This window comes from Rhopilema esculentum, chromosome 13, assembly GCF_057945365.1.
Source record: "Rhopilema esculentum isolate cy_ngs chromosome 13, ASM5794536v1, whole genome shotgun sequence".
In the NCBI taxonomy this organism is placed as follows: Eukaryota; Metazoa; Cnidaria; class Scyphozoa; order Rhizostomeae; family Rhizostomatidae; genus Rhopilema; species Rhopilema esculentum.
In genome coordinates this window covers 8,530,326-8,552,447 of record NC_142827.1, presented here as the reverse complement: position 1 = coordinate 8,552,447, position 22,122 = coordinate 8,530,326, and the positions used below count along the sequence as shown (strand labels likewise).

The 22,122-nt window shown below is 34.1% G+C and overlaps 1 protein-coding gene and 1 non-coding gene across 2 annotated transcripts; both read right to left on the bottom strand.

Annotated features, from left to right (window-relative positions):
* Positions 1–244: 244 nt before the first annotated feature.
* Positions 245–22,122, bottom strand: LOC135691640 (intraflagellar transport protein 70A). The gene is made up of 29 exons (XM_065209568.2): positions 21,837–22,122; positions 21,296–21,361; positions 20,933–21,003; positions 20,657–20,717; positions 20,447–20,524; positions 19,910–19,966; positions 19,382–19,450; positions 18,784–18,850; positions 17,873–17,977; positions 16,872–16,930; positions 15,542–15,611; positions 15,020–15,069; positions 14,783–14,845; positions 14,435–14,483; positions 13,760–13,800; positions 12,986–13,051; positions 12,414–12,467; positions 11,228–11,293; positions 9,832–9,908; positions 8,326–8,395; positions 7,402–7,479; positions 6,641–6,703; positions 4,400–4,471; positions 3,559–3,594; positions 3,029–3,096; positions 1,956–2,034; positions 1,417–1,476; positions 1,018–1,087; positions 245–525 (listed from the first exon to the last, which is right to left on the bottom strand). The coding sequence occupies exons 1-29, from the start codon at positions 21,888–21,890 to the stop codon at positions 401–403; spliced, it is 1,944 nt and encodes a 647-aa protein (XP_065065640.1). The 5' UTR covers positions 21,891–22,122; the 3' UTR covers positions 245–400.
* Trnaf-gaa (transfer RNA phenylalanine (anticodon GAA)) lies at positions 3,668–3,740 on the bottom strand. The gene has a single exon. It is a non-coding gene; the product is annotated as a tRNA-Phe (tRNA).

Below are 22,122 nucleotides of genomic sequence, written 5' to 3'. Positions count from 1 at the left end.
TAGCCTTAGTAAAATCATCATTTTTTTTGAAAATTTTTTTGTTCTTGAAACTGGCTAATTTGCTTCTGTATAATCAGAAAGAGATCAAATTGCTTTCAGTTCGGTTCAAAAAGAATTAAAGTGTTGAGGAAGAATTTATATGGACTATCGTTTGACTAAAGAAGGCGGTAATTACCCTTCCACCGTTATACCAGTGTTTGACGTCGCCATCTTCTTAAAATGATAGCCAAAAAACCAGCAAGTATGGTCTTGCTCAAGACAACCCTTTATTAAAGCAAGCGCATTTTTATAGCTAAGAGACTAAAATAATTGCTAATATCAACAAATTTTACAATGATAAATTATATCTGCGATGATAAGCATGCTTTTTGCAATAGGTTTGTAGGGGAGAGCAGGTGCTTCATGCAACGCGCAATAAAAGGCTTTTCAATAACCTGGCCTCGTAAGTCACTGTGTTCTTCCCGGCATGCAATGGCTCGCTTTCTAGTGGTTGCTCAATTACAGTCTGAACATTCTTGCCGTAAGCTGAAAGGAGATGCTGCACTTTAATGGAGTTACTTGGCATTACAAGCACGATAGCATGGGGCTCAAAAAAGAGAGAAATAAACAAGATAAAATTAGACATAAAAATATGAAGGCAGAAACATGTAATGTAGGAGTCTTTCAAAAGGTTTTTCGATTGATGACTGTAATACAGAAAATGAAATGATACCAATAGAGGTAACACTGATTATACCGTTACATTTAGCAGAAAGAAAAAGAAACGAGACTCAGGAATCCCAGAAATGTTTTATAACAAAGAAAAGCAAAATTTGTTTCGATAAAAAGTAATTAAATTTAGGAGTAGAATAAATTTCGATTACAAATTTCAAGTGAAAAATGTAGACAGAATCACACAAAAACAACACTAATTTTCGCAAAAAGGCATTTTTGCAAGAAGTGGATTTTATAGTGTAGCCTCTTCAAAGACGACTTAATTTTCTTGCGTTTCGTTCACAAAAACTAACATTCACATACCTTCACAATGATCAAAGAATTGCATAGATTCATGCAAGACTTTATCTGATAACATTATCATCTGTTTCGCCTTGAAGAGATAAAGAAATTCACGAATTCATCTAGTACTAAGTAAATGTACCGAATCCATTGAAAATTAGCAAAGTTAGTTTAATTAACATTAGAAAGATGTGAAACAATATATTGTTATGCAAAAAATCCGATACACGAAACATGAGCGTTGATTATCTCCACCTATCATTGAAATTTACGAACTGGACCAAGATTCTTCTGAAGATATCAAACAATGTTTGCGAAAAATAGGATCCAGAGACACTTGGAAGAGAGGCACTAGGAAACCCTTTCTATAGAAGGTAATAATCTAAAAATCATATTTACAATGACATCTTATACACTTACCATGTTTTCAATTAAGGAGAGAAAACATCTCTTTGCATAGAACCACGTGTCAGTTCCAAGCTAGAGTAGAAAAAATACAAATAAACACTTTGCTCAAATTGCCAGAAGTTAAGGAAAAACTAGATAGGGGCTGACAAATTCAGATATTGTAAGTGAAGCTTTGTCACTTTTGCAAAACATTTATAAACTATTAGCTATTGAAGGTTACACTAAGCGCATTTGTTTACAGGCTTGGTGGCGGTCTAAAATAGCATTATGACTAAAAAATGAATTTTTATTAATTAATAACATTATCGTGAAAATCGAGAAAAAAGTTTTATATAACTAGATCTGCTCATATGACAAGTAAAATCGTTACTGCTAACTGGTTTAATACAATTTATTTTTCCCATCAATTGATGACTTTCCATTTTCTTACTTTTTTTGCTTGTGCAAGACGAATCCAAGATTAAAATGGCAATTGAGGATATCAAAAGGTTGGGCCAACAAAAAAGATAAAATGGTTGCAAGTATATCAAGTTGTTCCCTCAAACACAAACCTTTTTATGATACGGTTCCAGACTCTTGATAATCCTTGATACTCCAAACTCGTAATTTCCTTTCGCGCAATACAAAGTCCTAAAATAAAAGTTTTATAACAAAATAATCCAGCGATAACAATAATTCTCAGAAAATGTTTAAAAAAGGTCTAGAAAGAAACGTTGATATAATATCCCCGTTTTTCTGCTATATCTTTTTTACATTCAACTGCTTTGAAATGACATTTTATTGAACCATAAGAGCTAAATCTCTCAGTGATAATATACTATCTTCTGTCTCAGATCCATAACACTCCCAGAGAAGCATCATTGCAAGAAAATGAGTATGCTTCTTAACAACACGATAAGATTTTCTTCGTGTCAAAATGGTATGCCCTCCCATGCATATTCTATATCTAAAGAATACAAAGTTACGAAAAATAGATCGCTTAAGAAACCCAGAGAACGCTGAAAGCAGGATTTCAATTAAAGCAAGACTCTACTGAATATTGAAACAAGAAATAGAGATTTCAATTTGCTCAGAAGTATGAATGCATTGCATATCTATTTTAAGAACATGCGCTAGGAAAGCCTTATAGTACACCAAAAAACTGAGAAAACATTGGCAACCATCAGTCACAACGAGGAACTTTTAGTTATCATCATTTACTACTAGCGATCATGGGTAACGACAAATCATCAAGAGTAAACACTAGTCATAATTGGTAACCTCTAATAACCATGGACAAACATCAATCATTGAAGGAAACCATGATTCAAGATAGACATCTATCGGTCACCATTGGCAACCATCAATCACCATCATGAATCACAAAATACCGTTGGTAATCATAAATCATCATTAGAAATCAGCTGTTCGTTAGACCAAAGTAACTGTTTCATACTCTGCTTCTCCTTGAGATTGAAGCACAATCACTGCCAGCAGCACAAGTCTATCAATAAGCTGATCAATAAGCTAATCATTAATCATGGCCAATCATTAATCATTAATCATGACCAATCATTAATCATGGCCAATCAACTAGGGGCTAACCATTAATTATCACATGATGATCAATCTTAAAATTACTGACCCTATTACAAGGTTGACAATACAAAGATGGTAAGTCTTTTTATCCGGGTCGTCGTAGGCAACCTGCTCCTGCAAGACAAATTTCAAAGTATTGAGATTGAGGTAAATAGAGTCAGATCAGCAAATCAACAGACAAAATGACAATAGTTAAAATTCAGATATAACACACAGATTCATAAGAATGAAACCAATTTTCATGAAAACTATTCAAAAAGGACAGTGCAAAAAGATTTGAATCATGCTTTTCAAGTGGTAAAATACGCACGGCTTTCAAAGGCCAAAATATTATTCGTTATGATAATCAAAGTTATGCTCAAGTTTTCAAGGCTATCTAGAAATGGGGAAGCCTGAGAAAGAGGATTTGCTTGGATGCTCAACTTTAGACAGAATACAGAATGAAGAAAGATTTCAAGACCAACCTCACTGTATATTTCAAATATTGAATTTTTCGTTTCTATCGGACCTTTAAATTCTTCTTCTTACTTGCGAAAAAAGTAAAAATAGCAGTGCAAAAAGACTTGAAAATCTAACCTCTTCTTTTTCAATTTTCCTCATTAGCTCCTCAGCCTATAGTAAAAGAGAAAATTTCTAAAAATTGATGACATTGATAAAAACCTTTGCCTTGGCTTTAAAAAACACCTGCCGTGACCCGGGATCGAACCAGGGACCTTCAGATCTTCAGTCTGACGCTCTCCCAACTGAGCTATCCCGGCGGTGAGCCTTATACCCATACCGCCAGAAACTGATAGGTAAACTTCATGGACTTCTCAGAACGTTTTGATGAAATTATGGAATTTCGGTCAACAGTGAGGGGAAACAATGCAAAACGACGAAGATTGATACAATATAAACAGGACCAAAAGGCATTATACTGAAATACTCTTCAAAATCAAACTAATACTTCGCCCTGGCAAACAGACATGCTTACATGTTTGTTGCCTTTCTCCATGCCAAAATAGTAAAATTGATTACGATTAGTAAACTTTGTATCAGCTTTATGAAATACCATTCTCTGATATTGATAAGCATTGGAATTACGACTTAGATTTTCTAATTTTTCTAAAAATTTTCGACTATTTCAAAGAAATTCTTTGATTGGAGGGTGTCACACCCCTCCTTTTTCCCACACCCTCACAGTATTCACGTGCCTGACGAAAGCAATTGAGATTGTCGATGCTATAACTTCTCTCAATCAAATCAAAATCCATTGTATGAAAAGTTTCATAAATTCAATGATATCCATTACCCTTATTTTAGGTAAAAACGAGGCTTTCTGTATTCACTGAAAATACTTCTCAATTCATTAGAAATCTCTTTAATGCCTCTACTGGTAAAAGGTTTCTAGTGCAATTAAAAAAGCATTTGTACCCACCTCTTCGTTGGCACTGGTCATGATGTACGAGACACAAAGGTTTGCAAGTACAATCGCACTTACAGACAGAATCTAAAAAAAGAAAATATATTATTTAACAAGGCTGCATAAATTATTTTGCCTGGAAGTGAATCTAGAAGAATGGGAGGCCAACAGCTGATAGGCTTTGCGGAGTTCAATAAAAAGAGAAGAATTCCAATTACAGCCTTAGGCTATATATCTTGGTTTCTTTAGTTTTTGAGGGAGCTTTTTAAAGCTCTCGTTGGTAAAATAAAGAAAATTTTAGGATCCGGCCTGTAAACGATACTTTGTGATCAAAGCCAAGCCACTCAAAAAGCAGTTTAATGTTCATCAAATCCTTTTCCTAACAGTTGAATAAGCCCAGAAATAGCGTAGCGTTGAGCCTTTAGGTTGTTTAGGCCATTAATCAATCTTGTCAAAGCTCTTTCATTTACAGAGGCGTACAGAAAAAAAATAGCTTAAAAACATTGATAAACAAACTGCAAAACAGGGTAGGCCATAAAATTTTGCTACATTCCTTCTACCTATGTATAATTATTGAGAAAGGCAATGGGTGTATAGAATAGGCTGGTTCTGAGTTGGTACTCCGAGTTTTACGCTTGATGAGTTAATCAGACAACTGCTCTTCGTATTAGTTTTTATATTGATGGCATTAAGCATCAACTCGTAGTAACAACTTAGAAATGTCCTGTTCTATAAAGTAGCAACTTAGCGTTTAGTATTCGTATGCATCGAAGTCGGACGCATAATATGCATCGAATTGTTTATAATTAAAAAAATTGTAAAAGGCACTGGATATTAATATTGATCGTTCAGAAATAACAAAAGCAAATATCGGCTTAATGATAATGACAGTAAGGTAAAACTGTTTCGCTTGGGACAACTCCTCCAGAATGCAGTTGTTTTAATAGTCTTATCATATCTCATAGTCGTTCTCAACCCTAATTGGAAATACTGATAAAAAAGCCATCGCAAATGCTCAAAGAAATTCTACTTTGATATTTCATAACTTTCCTTAACAAATTAGACAAAGTAGTCTTTGCTGGAAGATTGCTTCTTAGATTAGTATCAATCGCTGTTTAATCCATTCTTTTTTTCATAAAAATATTCCTTGCATAAGCAGATTGCAAGAATAAAATAAAAAAGGGATCAAATTTTGCACAATAACAGGATGTTATGTAGTAACTGAGACGACTTCCATAGATGTTAGAATTTTTTAACTTGATCTGACGCATTAACGTTATTACTTCAAGGAACAAACTACTCATTTCAAGTAGAGATTACATTTTCTTTCCTGTCCATTCATATAGTAACGACCTATTCACTCTGAAACCTAATACTTAGGAGATTTTCTATACAAATGGATTACACCTAACGCTATTCTGATATAAAACACAAGCAAAAAGATTTGATGTGAATATTATTAAAGCTACTTCTTCAACAAAACCAGAGAGTTATCAAATAACCAGTGTTTCCATATGCTGTGATTACAAATTTCCTAATCAAATCTTCTGTAGGGCTTGATGGGTGGATCTCCTTTATCCTGATCGTAACAGAATTTAATCCGAATTCAATTCAAAGGGGACGGCAAAAGCTTACCGTGATCAAAGCACTGAATTGCGTGAGCTGTTTTGAATTAAATTTTCCTTTGAATAACGTTATTCCCGAATAGAGAGGCATGTTAATTTTCAAGCTCTGATCGAGCATATTATTATAAAAATAGATAGGTCGAGAATGAACAATGTGTAGAACAGGAAAGTTTAGATATTCTGCTCTTTGATATATACAATTGAAAGAAGACCTTGGCTCACTGAAATAAACGAAGAGCAGGGGTTTATAATTAAGATGACTGCTAAGTTGAGAGCTTCATAGAAAAAGATTTTCTCGTTGGATTACACGCCTTTTGTTTTAGGAACCAGTTTATGAGGAACCCACATGTAGAAGGCGGAACAAATTAAGGAACCGTTTGTACCTATCAAGATAGATTATAGGCCACCAAATAACAATAGCTGGAAATATGGAAATCAGAAAGAGGGAGGAAAAAAGAGGGATCAATTAATATTATTTCTGTGCCTTCGGTAATACTCTCGTTTTCAAATAACTCATGGAAGTAGACTTGCATTAAGAAATTGACCTCAAGGTGTAGCAATGAATAAATGTGTGCAAATCAGTAAAAGACAGTATACTAGAAGTGTGAGCTAATTAGGCAAAAAGACTTACATTATCATAATGTTTCTTCACGATTGGTTCATAGAATCCGATAGCCTCTTTGTATTTATTTTCCTGTACAAAGATAGTCAACATTTTTACATCGAAATATAATGTTTTTCACAATGTTTGCTTTTAGCAAGTTTTCATAAAAATTTACAAAATTTACAACAACAACAATTACAATACAAAAGACTAGGGAGCATGGAAATGCATAACAACCCTAAGACTTACACTTAACATAGAGACACAAATATTACAATGATAAGCTACAAAAGTGATTGGAGTGGTGTCGCCCATCGTACCAATAGCGTTGCAGATATGACAAATACTCACAAAAAGCTATTTTTAAAAGAAGATATCTTTTAGCAAGTCGTCTCTAAGATTTATTCTTTACATTAAAACAGTTTTGACCCATTTTTAAGAATCCAATTTCACAAAATCTGACAGGATGTTCAAAAAGAAATAATTGAAATGCTCTTACGAATATGGAGCAACGAAATTCGAACAGGAAAATAATCTTTTGCATTTTTGCATTATTCTAATGACTCTTATCCTTCTGAAAACTTTGTCATAACTGTTTTTCAAAAGAAGCTTAAAATGCTTTAACTACAAATTATGACAACTGACGTCTAGTACCTTCTACCTTTCTAAAACGTAAACTTTAAATAATTTTGTTAATGCAATCGGCGTGTAATTCATGATAATTTACCATCAATTTATGAAGATAAGCATATAGTGACATTTTTATCGTAAATTATAACTTTATATACCTGCATGAACAATACATGAGCCACGTTTAGTTTCCAGACTTCGTGCTCATTACAAAATTCAACTGATTTGCGAAAGATCTAGATGGAAACAGAAATTGTCGATTTACTCCAAAAATAAAACTGTCACGTGGAATGCAAAACGATGTTAGAACACTTCAAAAATTTCACGGAAACTGATTTCAAAACAATGCACTGCAACTATTGTATTTCATAATGAAGTTATTAATGTAAAAAGTTATAAATACATTATATAAAATGGCAATCTTGAAACTTGTGAAAACTGTTTGTTATGTATTAAATGTGTTCTGCTGGTTTCAACACCCCCATATCCAAACATTCCCAACGAGACATACGACAATGCCTGGATTTCTTGAAGCAGTTGATGCATTGGTTTGGCAAGGGCCTAAAGGCGAGCAACAGATGCAAAAATGACCTGAGCCATCTGTCAATCAATATTAGCCAATCAATGAGCGTGTGAGTGGTATCACGCTCAGTGATTGGCTAATTGTTGATTGAAGGATGGTTTGAGTCATTTTCACTATCAAAGAGAAGATTTTTTCAAATCTTGCTGCTCGTTTACTTCTTATACATTTGCGCACAAGACACATTTTAACCTGACCTCATTTGACTTTATTCTCATTTCTAATTGAACGCTGTTCATTGGCTATTGTTTGTTGAATCTCAAGGGTCCTCAAAATTAGAGAAGCATGAGAAATTTTTTTCGGTAAGCCAATGAACAACGCCACACACTACGTTTGACTATACTGAATTGGCATCTTTCCAGTCGTGTCTTTAAAAAAAGCAAAATTCGTGAACACAAAGCAGAGATTTCAAAGATATGTACTTATAAGAAAAAGCACGCTCTTAAATGGGAAAACCAAAGTACATAATACTTAATATACTTTCTATCGAAAATGGGAATACCTTCTCAACTGCCGAATAGTTATCACGATCCCAATAGATCTTTGCTTGTGCCATGAGGACTGGAATGTATCTGAAACAAATAATCAGAAACTTAAATGGAGATCTTGTTATTCATTTGTTCTAAAAAAAAGCATTGATTAGTCTTTCAAATGTGATCATATCATTTAACTGATTTTGGAAATCCTAAACCTACCATTGAAACAACTTTGATAGAATTAGAAACATTTTGCATCATGCAGTTTAGAAGTATGTAATTTTTCATTGCAAATAATGATAAAAGAGCCATCGCAAATGCTGAAATTCTACTTTGATTTTTCATAACTTTCCTTAACAAATTAGACAAAGTAGTCTTTGCTGAAAGATTGCCTCTTAGACTAGTATCAATCGCTGTTTAATCCATTTTCTTTTTCATAAAAAATATTCCTAGCATAACCAAACAAAAATTGATCAAAGTTTTCACAATAACAGGATGTTATGTAGCATCCACAATAATTAGATCCCCGATCCTTTTTAGATTTTATATTCATGAATTCGGGAATGGCGCCCCACAGCCCTCTGCTGAACTTCATATTTTGTCATACATATTATATCATACAAAATTAAAAAATCGAAAAGCAAAAAAATAGACTAAAAAGAAGCAATCACATATTTGTAGGGAAGTTAAAGATTTTACAATAAATATTTACTTCCCTAACCATTAGCCTACGGCAAAGCATTCGCTATAGCTGTCAATTTGAAATACAATAGCTGTCAGTTTAAAGACGTCCAAATATTTCAGGAGTGGTTGGGTGTTTCCTTTCTAAATGCTAAAGATAGGTAGTTTTATATTGGAGACAACGATGTTTAGTTTTGGTTCAGACATTCTTTGCACCAGGATATCGACAAGAACAGCTTTTACAGTCCCTGGGATAATATCCAAACAAAGGAAATATTAAACTGAAATTCCCGGTCTTAAACTCGATTTAGGTTCTCCGTCTCGCCCAAACTGCAATTTAATTCACAAGCTTTGCCAGACAAAACTAATAACGGATAGACAAGAAACGTTCTTGAGTGAGAGCTTAAAGAGGATATAGCCAGAGTAGGGCGTGGCTTGTAGTTCATACTAACACTGAAGATCTGTTTCATTTGTGCGATATGGATGGAAGTTCTGTAAGTTCTAGTCCATTTGTGGCAACTTCATTTAAGGTGCTAGGATAGGTGCTCAGATCCAAGGGTTTGTGGTTCGAGCCACCGACGTGACCGAACTTTCACTTAGAGTAAGGAGAGTTGCCAGCTCTCTACTAGGCCTCCGCTATTCCAGAGATAAGAATCACGAAGTGTGGTCACATAAAGAGAAAGGTCAGGGCACAGCTCGATAAGCACAGCTCGATAAGCACAGCTTCAAAGTGTATCAAAATAACTTAGGAAGCTTTGTAGTATAAAAAACCAACTAAAAGTTTGAGGGAATTGTTCAGCGCAGCAAAATAAGTCTGTGCCACACGCTTGTAAAGAGTAACCAGGGCTAACCTTTCCAACGCCTCGTCGTACTCGTTCACTGCCTTCTTGACAACGTCATCATCGTTATTGTGTCTTGCCTCTTGAACCTATAAAATAAGATTGGAAGCTTCTCAACATGACTCACAGGCTAAAGCCGCTCATACTCATTAGTTGCAAGAGCCAAATCAATTTATTCTTTGATAAGTAACTCCTTACTTCTATGGTAGCAACAGTAGCAAACAAGATCTTTTTACATTACAGCGTGTAAAATGGAATTAGAACTCAATGGACACAAGTTCATAGCTAGAGAAACTCTCCATAACTTATTGGGCAAAAGCAATTGTTGAATTCAGTTTTTGGTTTATGCACCCTGCCTTATAATTACACAATAAAATTTATTAACTCCATGTGATACCCCTCCCTCTCTTCCTGCTTAATTCTCTAATCAATCCCTGTCGTTTTAAGGACTTTGTGATCAATACACAAAGTACTTTTCAAAAGAAGTGACAATCTAGATGACTTGACATTTAGGGTTAAGTTCTTGCTTATTACAAAAGACCAAGCCTGGTTTTATTCTGCTCATATCATAATTCATTTGCAGCAGCAACTTAGCAGGCAGCAGGAGAATAACAAAATTTTGTTTCAGTGTATGATCATAAACAAAACGATACCCATCATAAGACCATTAGGCAATTTATATCTGACCTAGCCACAGATTTTGCGTAGGACTAAGTTAATGTTTGCATAACAAATGGAAGCTGTAAGTGTTAGATTTCTTCGGCAACTGAAGTGAAGGGTTTGCAAATATTTACTGGGCTATGGCGTCTGATAGACTAGCGTTGTGTATTGTTCTAACTCATAATATTAATGCGAAGGAATGACATTAGTAAACCATATCAATAATCAACTTTTCACAAGTCAATTTGCTAAATGTCTTAGAATGCAATCGCCCTTGTAAAATGTTTTAGTCTAAGGAGGGTTGAGACCTTTCAATTTAAAACGAGCGCTATTGATCAATTGCACTGCCGACAGTAAATTTTATCTGTATAGACTATGACACAAACTGTCTGTGAATGTCTGGGTATCATTTTTGCAAGAACAAACATTTTAGTCAAAGTCTGTGCAATAGTGGCCGATTCTCATCGTGTTAACAGTAGAAATTACAGGCTTTTGAGTGACTATTGTCCTGCGTGATGCTAGAGGACTTCTTGGGCCACTGATAGTAGGATGGTAAAAAAGTACGAACACGAGAATAAATTTATCTTCGAAACAACAACATGAATAATTTCTAAATTTCCAGTCCTGAAAGATTGGAAATAGATATTTAGCCCCAGTGGAAGTTTACTTAAAATAAATGAAAGAAACGGTCAAGCTAGCTAACTTAGCGTGACAAAAATTACTAACAAAAGATAGATATTTTCTCTACCTGCTTGGTCAGTTTTCTTAGTGAGTCAGTGTGCCGCACAGCGATGTCATCAAATTTTCTGAAGGCCTGTACAAGGAGAACATATGTGAATATACACTCATTTTTTTTTAAGAAACAAAGGTCGATGTTGAGTACTTCAGTTTCTCAATATTCTGGAAATTTCAATACTCACTGTTTCTTAAGAGTTTCTTAATTATGATGTCATGAATGATGTTGTGAAATGTTAGTGGCCTTTTTCACGTCAAGAGATTCGCTTACGTTCTGACGCTGTATTTTGACTTGAGAAGTATATTTTATCCCTTGTGTCTTAATTTCTAGCACATCAGGGCAATCATGTTCTTGGATTTTACAAAATTTCGTTGTTCTCAATTTTATCACGATTTAATAGTTTCTTGATTTTTTGCTTCGAGTGCTGAAGTTTCTTAATTTTTTCTGACTGTCCAGTACTCGTTTCTGATATCCAGTTTCTTATAAAAAAATGAGTGTAGTTTGCTAGATGGACGCATTTACAGATAAGTTAGAGACATATGCATCCGTTCGGACTAAACAAGTTTAGCAAAGTACATCGTGATGAGATTCCACGATTTCAAATCTGCCATTATACTATTTAACTAAATCTAGAATGTTTACACAGGCATTCCCTATAAGTAAAGGAGCGTTTTCTCCTAGTAAAAAATCCACAACCTATAATTTCTTAATCCATCTCCCCCCCTCCTGCACTTTATTAGCTGCAACGGGAACAAATTTACTACTAGATGAATAGGGAGTAAGCCTTCAAACAACCGAGTTATGATTCGAACACATAACCTTTACTATGAAAGTCAAGCATTCTAACCAAAACCCTTTTCAAAAAAAACATATTTGAAACAATGAATCAAAATATATTTCTGATTATCCATATAAATTGGGAAATACTGGGAGTTAGAGAGTCATAAAGCATTGATCAGAAAGTAGTGCTTCAGCTTTAAATGCTCGAAGTTGAGCAGAGTACAGAAAAATTACCCAAGGCAAGGCCAACGAATAGTGAAAGGTCACTGAAAACAAAATCATGTGCTACAACACTCAACAATCACAAAGCGTTTGTTGCAACAATAACTTGCAATCAATGTGTTTGACTTATTTCCTAAAGGGAGGGTTTCAAATCTATGCTGGATACTGAAGCAGTGGAATGCCAAAATCCTCATACCTCTTCTTGGGATGACTGTTGGGTAATTACTGCATCCAGAAAGTCGAATAAGTACTAAAAATGAATGATAAATAATCAGTAATTTTAGACGAATAATTTAGAAATAATCTGTAGCTTTATTAAAAATTTTGATTTGAATTTGATTTCCCATATTCATTTTAACTGCAGTAGGCATTGGATCTACTGCGAGCAGCTTTAAATCCATAACATTTGCTCAATATTTTGTATATGAGTATGTATGTGTGTTGAAAAAACGAATGCTGTGCTGCCAGGTCTTCATTCTTCTCCTCCCTTTAAGGTCTCCCTTCCTTTCTTGTTGTAAGCCAATGCAACACAGTGAATCAAAGTTATTCATCGGTGTGGAGTATAGCTTAAGTGAGATTACAAGCATCTCAAGATTTACAGCAGATATAAACAATGTACATCTTCTAATAATGAAGGTTTTAACTATCTTGGCATACTACATAATATCATTCTCCCGCAAAATTAAAAAGTACAGAATGTCTATTAGTACTAAACGAAACATTAGCTAGGGAAATAAGAGGCAATGTTCAATACCAAAGCAATCTTACCTGTGTCAGGAATTTGAAGGTAAGACTTGCATTCTCAGCTAAAACGTCTGCTGCTAAGTCATAATACTAGCGAAAAAAAGATTACTTACTACAATATATACTATTAAAATTACAAAAAAAGATAACACCTAGGATACAAAATCAATAATAATTACCCTGCTATTATTAAATTCATTCAAGATTTAGTACTGTAAGCAAGAGAAGCTGAAAAAAGCCTAGATAAAGACAAAATTGGAGATAAACCCAAGACAATAACAGTCATGCTGGATTTTGAGATTCAAGCCAGATAAATAATGAAATATTCAAAAAAGTAAAATGTTTAATTAAATATTGATAATCTTAAAAATATCACAAAAGCCACCGAAAATCATAACTAGGGAAAGAACACCTGAAAATTGTCTGTACACAGTTGCTATGCACAGTAGTGAGATTCAACCAAAATACCAGACAATTTGCCATAGTAAAGAGAAGAAGCTCTATAGAGATTAGGCACTTTGTCCTGATAATGGTGACATTGCCTACCGACAGCATATTAACACGGTAAAAGCACAGTTTTACAGCCTGGAGGCTATTGCTTGTTATAAGGCATCGGAAAGTAGAATTATACGCCTGATACGTCTGGAAATAGATTGCCATATACACGAACAACTCAAAGTTAATGAAGTCTCCAAAACGAACAATAAGCCAGTAATTATTTCTAGTACAAGTAATTGTTTGATACACATTTAAGCAGTATATTGCAGAAGGTCAAGTTATGTATTAACATTAGATCACCTGATATTTGCAATAAAGAAGTAAAAGATTTCCAAATGTTTCTACGGGAGAAAGAAAACACTTTCAAAACACGTTCACAAAAAAAACGCTGGATTATATTGAAACTAAATGTAGTTTATGATTATTTTTGACTGACAAGCTTCAGGATTTTAATACTTATTAGCTGACATTTTTTAGGTGAGATATTTCCTTTAATTTGAATGATTTTGTGCGAATAAAATAAAAAAAGAGTTAAGTATTTTAAAGAGGGTTATATCAAGCGTTCATTAAAATGGAGTTTCAAACTGCAAGGAGGACAAAATTAAAAACAATTCTAATGAAACAATTCAGAATGCTCTAATGGTAAATGCTGGAGATAAATGCTGGTAACCGCTTGAGGCGGTTAGATTTCTTGGCTTTGCTTTAGGTACCTGGTGATTCAGGAGCCATCATTGGCTATGAGACGTAATGGGAAATTAGTTTTCAATGCCTAGCATAACGTTATTGTTAACTAAAATCTGTCAAAAACATATGTTCTAGAACATTTAAAAAAAAACAATTAACAAGATAAAATGTGATAATAGATTATGATTGGTAAAACAAAAAATCTGATTGGTCCAACAAAATCTGTGCCTTGCTGATGATAAAATTTCCATTTCAATGGGAATACTAAACAGGATTTGAGAACTGATGTACCTGGCGGAAACGGGTTCTGTTGCAGAAGGAATCTGAATTTCTCAAAACCCTGAAAAGACAGCACAAGCTATTAATAAAGGACAAAACCATCTTAATGACGTCATAAAAACGTAAAGGTTGTTCTGGTAGAGAGCTTTAAAATATAAGATATTCTTGATTGCACATCCAATTCTGGATACGTTGTCAAATAATAAAATCAAGTCATTTCTTAGCTTTATATTATCTTTCGTGTTCATCCGTTAGATATTCTTGGGCATATAAAATTGGGTTGCTTTGTGTAACTGTGTATCATACATTTGACTTTTATAGGAAATTTACTCAAAACGTTTTTGAAAATTAAAATATTACCTCTGTTGGGTTGGCATCCATGTTCATTAAAGCTTGGTTATGTAATGTAACTGGATCCAGTTCCTGGAAAATATTTCAACCACGAATCAGTTAGCAGGACCTTAAAATGGGTTACTACAATAACTAAATTTTTTTGAAAAACATAAGAATGAAGAAAATGATTTTTCGATTTAATTTGCAATTTAGTTTCTTCGTTCGAAATAAGATCAAAACAGATCAAAACAGTCAGAAAAATACCTCTTCAGCTCTTGGTGGCATATCTGTCAAGGCCTCTTGGGCAGCTTCATCTGAAAGGGAAGAACGAGAAGTGCCACAACAATATAATCATGACAAAGACATAAAACAGCATAATCTGTCATGATAAAAAAACCTTTTACTACAATAATTATTGTTCATAGGTTTTTAATAATATATAGCTATTTCGAAACCCTACTTTTCTTGGAATGTAGCTAACGGTCGATAGCTAAACTGTACACAGGTTTATCTTTTTTCCTTCAGAACCAATAGTTCAATCCTTTTTGTAAAGCAAAAGCTTTTAGGCCTTTCTACGAATTTCTGAATGCCTTTGACATCATATCAGTTTATCTCAGCGCAGAAATAAAAGTTTTAGCTTAAAAATAAAAGTAAAATGCTATCATGAATTATAACATTCGGTCTTCTTAAATCTGGTCTATATGAGTTTTATTGCAATTTTTCATGCTGTTCTTATTTTCATGTTAAACTGGTTAATCTATCTGTTCTGTAAATAACATTGCTTACAATTTTTTAACTGGTATTCAATGGCTGCTTTCAAATTGAAGGCTTCAATCAATGCTGTCTCATGCAACACCTGCAAATATAAAGAATTGTTTCAACTGATATCAACCCGAAACTTTTGAGCCAAGGATTTTCAAAACAAGAAGCCTTACTTAAGTCAATTGTTAAATATAAGTGGACAGGGTTCATTTTCAATAAAACTTAATTACAATTACCAACCACGCTATTACAAATGGATTTGGCAATTGGCTTGTGTGAGATTACAGTAAAGACCCATTACACAGGAGAATAAAAAAGCGAATAATGAAGATGAAAGAAGTTTTAAAGGGAAGCAAAGCTGGTTTTGTAACGTGTAAATTTCTGCAGCAGAAGATGTGCAAGGTGGTATGGATAGAAAACATAAAAAGCTGGGAGAGGAGATCGCATTTGCTTGGCTAACCAAGAGATAGAGATCCGCAAATAATAATATAAATAATTTGATCAAAGAAAAAATGTTAGCCAATGTAACGATAATTTGTAAGAAAGAGGAAGATTACGAAAAACTATTGTGTATTGAACGTGTGTGATATCAGCTGAAGAAACGGCTGATTACGATGAATAACAAAAGGCTGAAACTATACACACATCAGTCTTAATATTGACTTCTCGTTTATTAGGTCTAATCTGTTTGTTTATTAGGTCTGACAAATAGTTTTTTTGTTTATATGAAAATACCTGAGATATTCTCGTGTTCTTAAAAAAGGTTATAAGTAGCTTAAAATGTACACCAGCCGTGAGTACAAGGCACAGATATCTCCTTAGGATTGCCCTCATATAATGGTAATGAGCAATCTCCCAGATTCGGCATGTTAGCATTATTTGCCAATGTATTCTTGGTGGATGAATTTTTCTTCACAGTATTTATTTGAAATAAACTGCGTACATGGGTTACAGCTCTAGCAATACCACAAAATGAGCGTGTCTCTCGAAATGGGAAGGAAGAGGAAACCTTGATTTTCCTGCGGTCAGAAAATGTTTGATAAAACCACTCTTATGTTCAACATATAACTATGTTTTTATGTAACAAAGTGTTTACTCGTTTAGACAGAGCATTTTATTCGCACGCCTTTTTGAATATAAAACAGGGCGCTTCTAAGCTGTAACCTTCCTGTTCTAAGCTGTAACCTTCCTGTTCTAAACACCAAAATGTGCTATAGACATTACATAGCTCGTCCTTTTGTTTAAACCAGCACGACGATCGAGGATCAGATAAGAGTGTAACCTTAACCGCCCATATCAACCGCTCAAATTGTTGAAGAAATTTGTCTTGAACTGTATGCAGAAAATTTCTCACCCGTGTATTTCCAACGCTGCGAACCTCGATTCCCTCCGTTGTCATGCCAACACTGAGCTCTAAAAAACCCAGCAACGTAAAATCAATTTCATTGAGAAAATCTTCTGCAGCTGTCCAAATATCAACGTGTCATTTTATAGAAGCAGGTGAAATTTTTATCTTAAAAGGGGAATGAGTGCTTCAAGTAATCAAAATTTTACAATACAATAACAAAACCAATCTTGCGTATGACGTCTTATTAAAGCGCTCTTCATTAAAACCATCTTCATAAACATTATTGAAAAAAAATTATTTAAATATCGTTAATTGCGATATTTTATAAAAAGCCATATAAATATAATTCTGACGAAACATCTTATCATCCTCTCATAAATTGTCAAGTTCTAATGCAGATTCAAGTTAACTTTTATGCAACTTATTTTCAATTCTTCTTTAAACTAAAGACAAAAGCTTCCTGATATTGTTGAGGATTTAGTTTCAGATCTAAAGGGCTACACGGATAATTGAATGTTCTTTTACATTCAATACATTTCAATATATTTCAACTGGTAATACATTTAAAGATCATTCTATAGGCTCATGCAATATCCATCATGTGATGGTATCCCAGACCCTATCGTTTTAAAAACCATGGCCATCGAAGTTTGTCGAAAACGCAGAAAAATTGATAAATTAGAAGGTAGGCAGACCCAACATATTTTGATGTCATTGAACAATGTTTGATAGCTATTGAAACAAGGTGTTTCGTTACAATACATGCTAAAAACGCTAACCTCTTCTGAGTGGGTATTTAGTGCTAGGCTGGAGAGAATTGTTTGGTTTAATCTATTATTGATACACATACATTACTGGGAAAAAACGAAAGACGCTTCAAAGAAATAACACTAGATAATGATAGAGATTTTGAACCAAAATTAAATAAAATTAAATCCATGAAAAACAAAAATTTCGCTCTATTATGGATGATATATTAAAGGTTTCTTAAAAAGAACTATACTTACCAGGGTGCTCTCTGATCCCCTTTTCGATTATGTCAGCAATATGTTTAAGGGCAGGGGCATACTGTTTCATCATATAATGACAAAGTGCTATGTTGTAGGACAGATCTAAAAGTAAAATGAATTAAAGTTTCATTGGGACAGAGAAAACTGTACAGGCAAAGCTGTAGTGGAAATGGAGTTGAAAACACTTAGTGGGAAAGGGTGAATAATCACTGAGGGACATATTTATCCCATGAATGCAAGGTGTTGGAAAGAAAGAGTGTATACAAATTTGCAGGGCCACCGCTGTGGAAGAGTAAAGGGTGTGACAACCCACCTGAAAAAATCTCGTTTTAAAAACGAGTAGTTTTTTGCAACCTAGGAGTGCTTCGTGCGCAAATTTCTAGCTTATTTGCTAAAAATGGAGGGTCATAAGCTTTTTCAGAAAATAGGGCCTGAATACCCCCACCCCCTACTGAGCACAACAGCTTGTAATGGGACCCCAATTTGCCAAGGGCCTCTAGTCTTTCTAGTGTTGCCCCCAGGTTTCCATTTCCTTCTTATCAGTTATCAAGCGAGTAGAGATCTATTAAAATCGTGATCCAAATGCAGACTGGCTATGTGCTTTACTTGGCAATCCATTTGAGACTACTTGCAATGGTGTAGCAAAGGAACCTGGGGCCCATTACAGCATCAAAATTGAAATAGGGCTAGGGCCTCTATCTACGAACTGCAATAAGGTGTATCCAGTGGTGTAAAGAATGTTAACAGATTAGAAAGATGCAACAATGACAACATTTATCATCAGCTGCAAGGAGCTGAGTTGCAAAACTTTTAAGGTTTTTTAAACAAGGCGAACTTGAGCAAAGACTTGATAAACAAAGTAAATTCTATTTATCAACAATAGCCTAAATCTATTCTATTCATCTCACCAGGCTGATAGCCTAGAACATTCATGGCTGTTGTAAACTTCTGACATGCTTCCAAATATCTCCCTTCCTGCAAACATAACAACAACAAGATGTAGAAATGGAAGTCAATAGAAGAAAAGGCTTTTAGGAAAGGTTTTCCAATTATGCAGAAAATTTAACTCCCATAACAAAAGATTTTGAAAAATGCTCTATTGTGTTGCAAAAAAGTGGGGGCAATGGCCCTCTGCCACCTCCCCCCTCCTTTGTTGGAGGTCCTGCACAATTAAAAAATAAGTGAAGAAGGTAAGAACTGTATTATGATGGCAACATGAATGAGGGAAGAATTATTTAGAATAATACATTTATCTTTTGAAAAACAAGGTGACTCTGGCAGCCAGAAGGTATGAATTATATAGCATAGACTACCCAGGCTGTAGAAAAGTATGTGGAAATGATTGATACCCTAATTGCTCTGTCCACAATAGGACAAACAAGCAAAATAATGTGGCAGCATTTAAACAAGCTCTATGAATAATAGTTTGCTCCCTCTAGAATTTACATGTCTTTGTTTTCTCTGACAAAGTTTTTACTAGAACAACAAGTACATCAGAAAGCAAACCTTGTACAGAAGGCACCCAAGGTTCACATCACTGTCTGGGTCATCAGAAGGAACTTGCTCAACCAAAGCCTGAAAAATAATTACTTTCAACAGAACACAATACAGTAAAAATTTTGTATCTTACATAATGTTATAGACATCAATCGCAAGAAACAGAAGATCGCCACAACTTCCTTCATTACTGAAAATTTGCAGGATTCTGGCAAATTTATGGTGAAAACAATGTACAGATTGGGTCATTTTTAGAAAAAACAATGACCGTCTCCCCTACTTTTCAGTGATGCAACAACAGTATATATAGAGGCTCCGTGCATGCCATTTAATGTATTAGCTTTGATCTACATATTAGAAAATACCTCTATGTTAACATGCTCAGTTTATAAAATAGGAATTACTGAATTCAATAAAATCAGATCACATAAACATACAAGTTGAATGGCTGATGTCATGGTAAGGTTGTCAAAATTTTGTTTAATTTGTCAAATGAAATAAAATAAATTTTGATATGAAAAGGGGGAGAGAACTAACCTGTGCACCTGAGAGATCATCATCACTGTACTTTATAGCAGCTTGTAATTTCAACACCTGGGAGGAAATTATTGATAGGAAATAACAAATATAACATGTATCTGATCAAAATAGGTATTATATGAGACTGGAAAGAAAATGACCAATACCCTTCAAGATAATTTGGTAAAATATGGTGATGGGGATCTAACCAATGGGGCTATAGACAATGATGGTCGTTTTTGAGCTGTGACTCATTCATGCAGAAGGTGTAGGTGGGATCAGGTCAGAATGGAGTCAAAAGTACCAAACCTGCAGCTTTTAAATCAAAATAACAAAATCGTAGCAACAATAGATGTAGGAAAACTGGTGTTGCACAGGAAGAATATGTCCCCCACTTTTCAGAAGCTGAGAGAAAATGGCAAATAGCCTCCTTCATCAATGTTAGTAGCTATCCTTTATACATTCATAAATTACATATTATTCAAGCAATATATACATTTAAAACAAATAACTTCTTACATCTGATTAATTGTCATGAAAAAAACAACAGTATACCTTGTCTTGCGTGGATGGTGTTTCTATCTGGTGAGTAACTTTCATCGCCTCTTGAAACTCAAAAGCCTTGTACAAGCACTACAACATTCAAAGTGAGATAAATTGTAGAGGTTATCACAAAAAAGATTCAAAGAAAATTTCCAAACCCTTAAGAGCAAACTTTCATGCTGACTGGAAATAATAAGTGCTACATGATAAGATATAACATACCTGTGCATAGTATAGCTTATAGCTTTCAACTTCAGGGTTGGACTTTGTCAACTGTTCATAACTGTAGAAAAGATTTAATAGAAGATGTTTATATAAAGACGAAGAGTGAGAAAATGAAGTAAACAATTCTTTCATCAATCAAACATAAAAATCAAAGTGAAAATCAAGCTGCATTTAAATAAGCTGCCAAAGTAAGAAATAGTCTTTATTTCATCATTCATTAAACAGAGTCTCTTTGTTTACTGGTGTAATTAAGGAAGAAAAAACCAAACATACCAATCAGCTGCATTTTTAAAATCTTGAATTCCATAATAGCAATAGCCAAGGAGTGATAGAGCAGTTCTTGACTAAACAAAAAAAACATTTTGGAGGTAAAAAAAAACCTTTTAGAGGAAATAACTTAAACTCTGAAAAGTTCCTAATATGTCCTTCAAACAAATCATCATAAAAATTAAGTTTCAATGTTTCCAACTTCTTGATTTCACACATTAAACAAACAGCTTCAACGTAAGTAAAAAATGAGTTGTTGTTGGAAAATTTCTGTGTAAAAAGCTTGCAATAGAATCAAAAACAATCATTATCAAAATGTCATTTGGAATTTTCTGAAGTGAAAAATAGCTTTATCAAATATCTACATACACCTGGATGATTCTGTGCTTCTCTGGACAATATCTGAATAGCTTCTCCATATTTCTGGGACTTTATCTAAAAATTCAAAGTCAGATGCTTGCAACACTTTGAAAATATCTTATTTTAAAGCCAGTAACAGCAATAAATAAATATGAGTTTACAAGCTATGTGAGTAGTTTTCTAATCAAGAAATTTGTATGACAGAATATTTGATACAAAACAAAAGCAAATCCAAAAAATATATCTATACCTAATAATGCTATCCGAGTGTGGAATTTGAAAATTATGTGATCATTCGGTAAATTTAAAGCGTTCAAAAATGTGTTTATTGCTCTAATTCTTTTAAATGTAGACATCAAGTACGCAAACTTTCAAAGTTGGCAAACTGACGGGTGCAGTGAGCAGTTTTCAATATTATATGTCTACGTGTGCAAAGATGTTGTTATATATGGGTTTTATTGCTTCGTCAATTCGAATTAAATTTCTATGATTCTGCAGTGGCTAACAATACTAATGAAACAAAAGCTGAAATAAAAAAGGCAATACTTACCAAATTATAAATGGTGGAAGTAAATTCACCTTCCTTAACTGTAGGACCTAACATTGTTGTTATGATTCGGCTCTGTTGTCAAATCACTCACAAATGCTATCCAGTTTCCTTCATAGATATCCGGCAGCAGCCTTTGAAAACTTCATTTATTCGTTAATATTTATTTTGATAAACGTTTCAAATCTACATATATATCACCTCAATCGAAATTATTTAGTTTCTTCTTTGAGTTGGTAGTTGGCAAAGGAGGTCGCGTTGCTACGAAGAGATAAACAGATATCATTAT

Coding starts and splice junctions, on each gene's coding strand:
- LOC135691640 (XM_065209568.2), bottom strand. CDS start 21,890: ATGTTAGGTCCTACAGTTAAGGAAGGTGAATTTACTTCCACCATTTAT. Junction 12,468..12,985: donor CCTTCAAATTCCTGACACAG/GTAAGATTGCTT, acceptor ATTCATTTTTAG/TACTTATTCGACTTTCTGGA. Junction 8,396..9,831: donor TACGACGAGGCGTTGGAAAG/GTTAGCCCTGGT, acceptor TATTTGTTTCAG/ATACATTCCAGTCCTCATGG.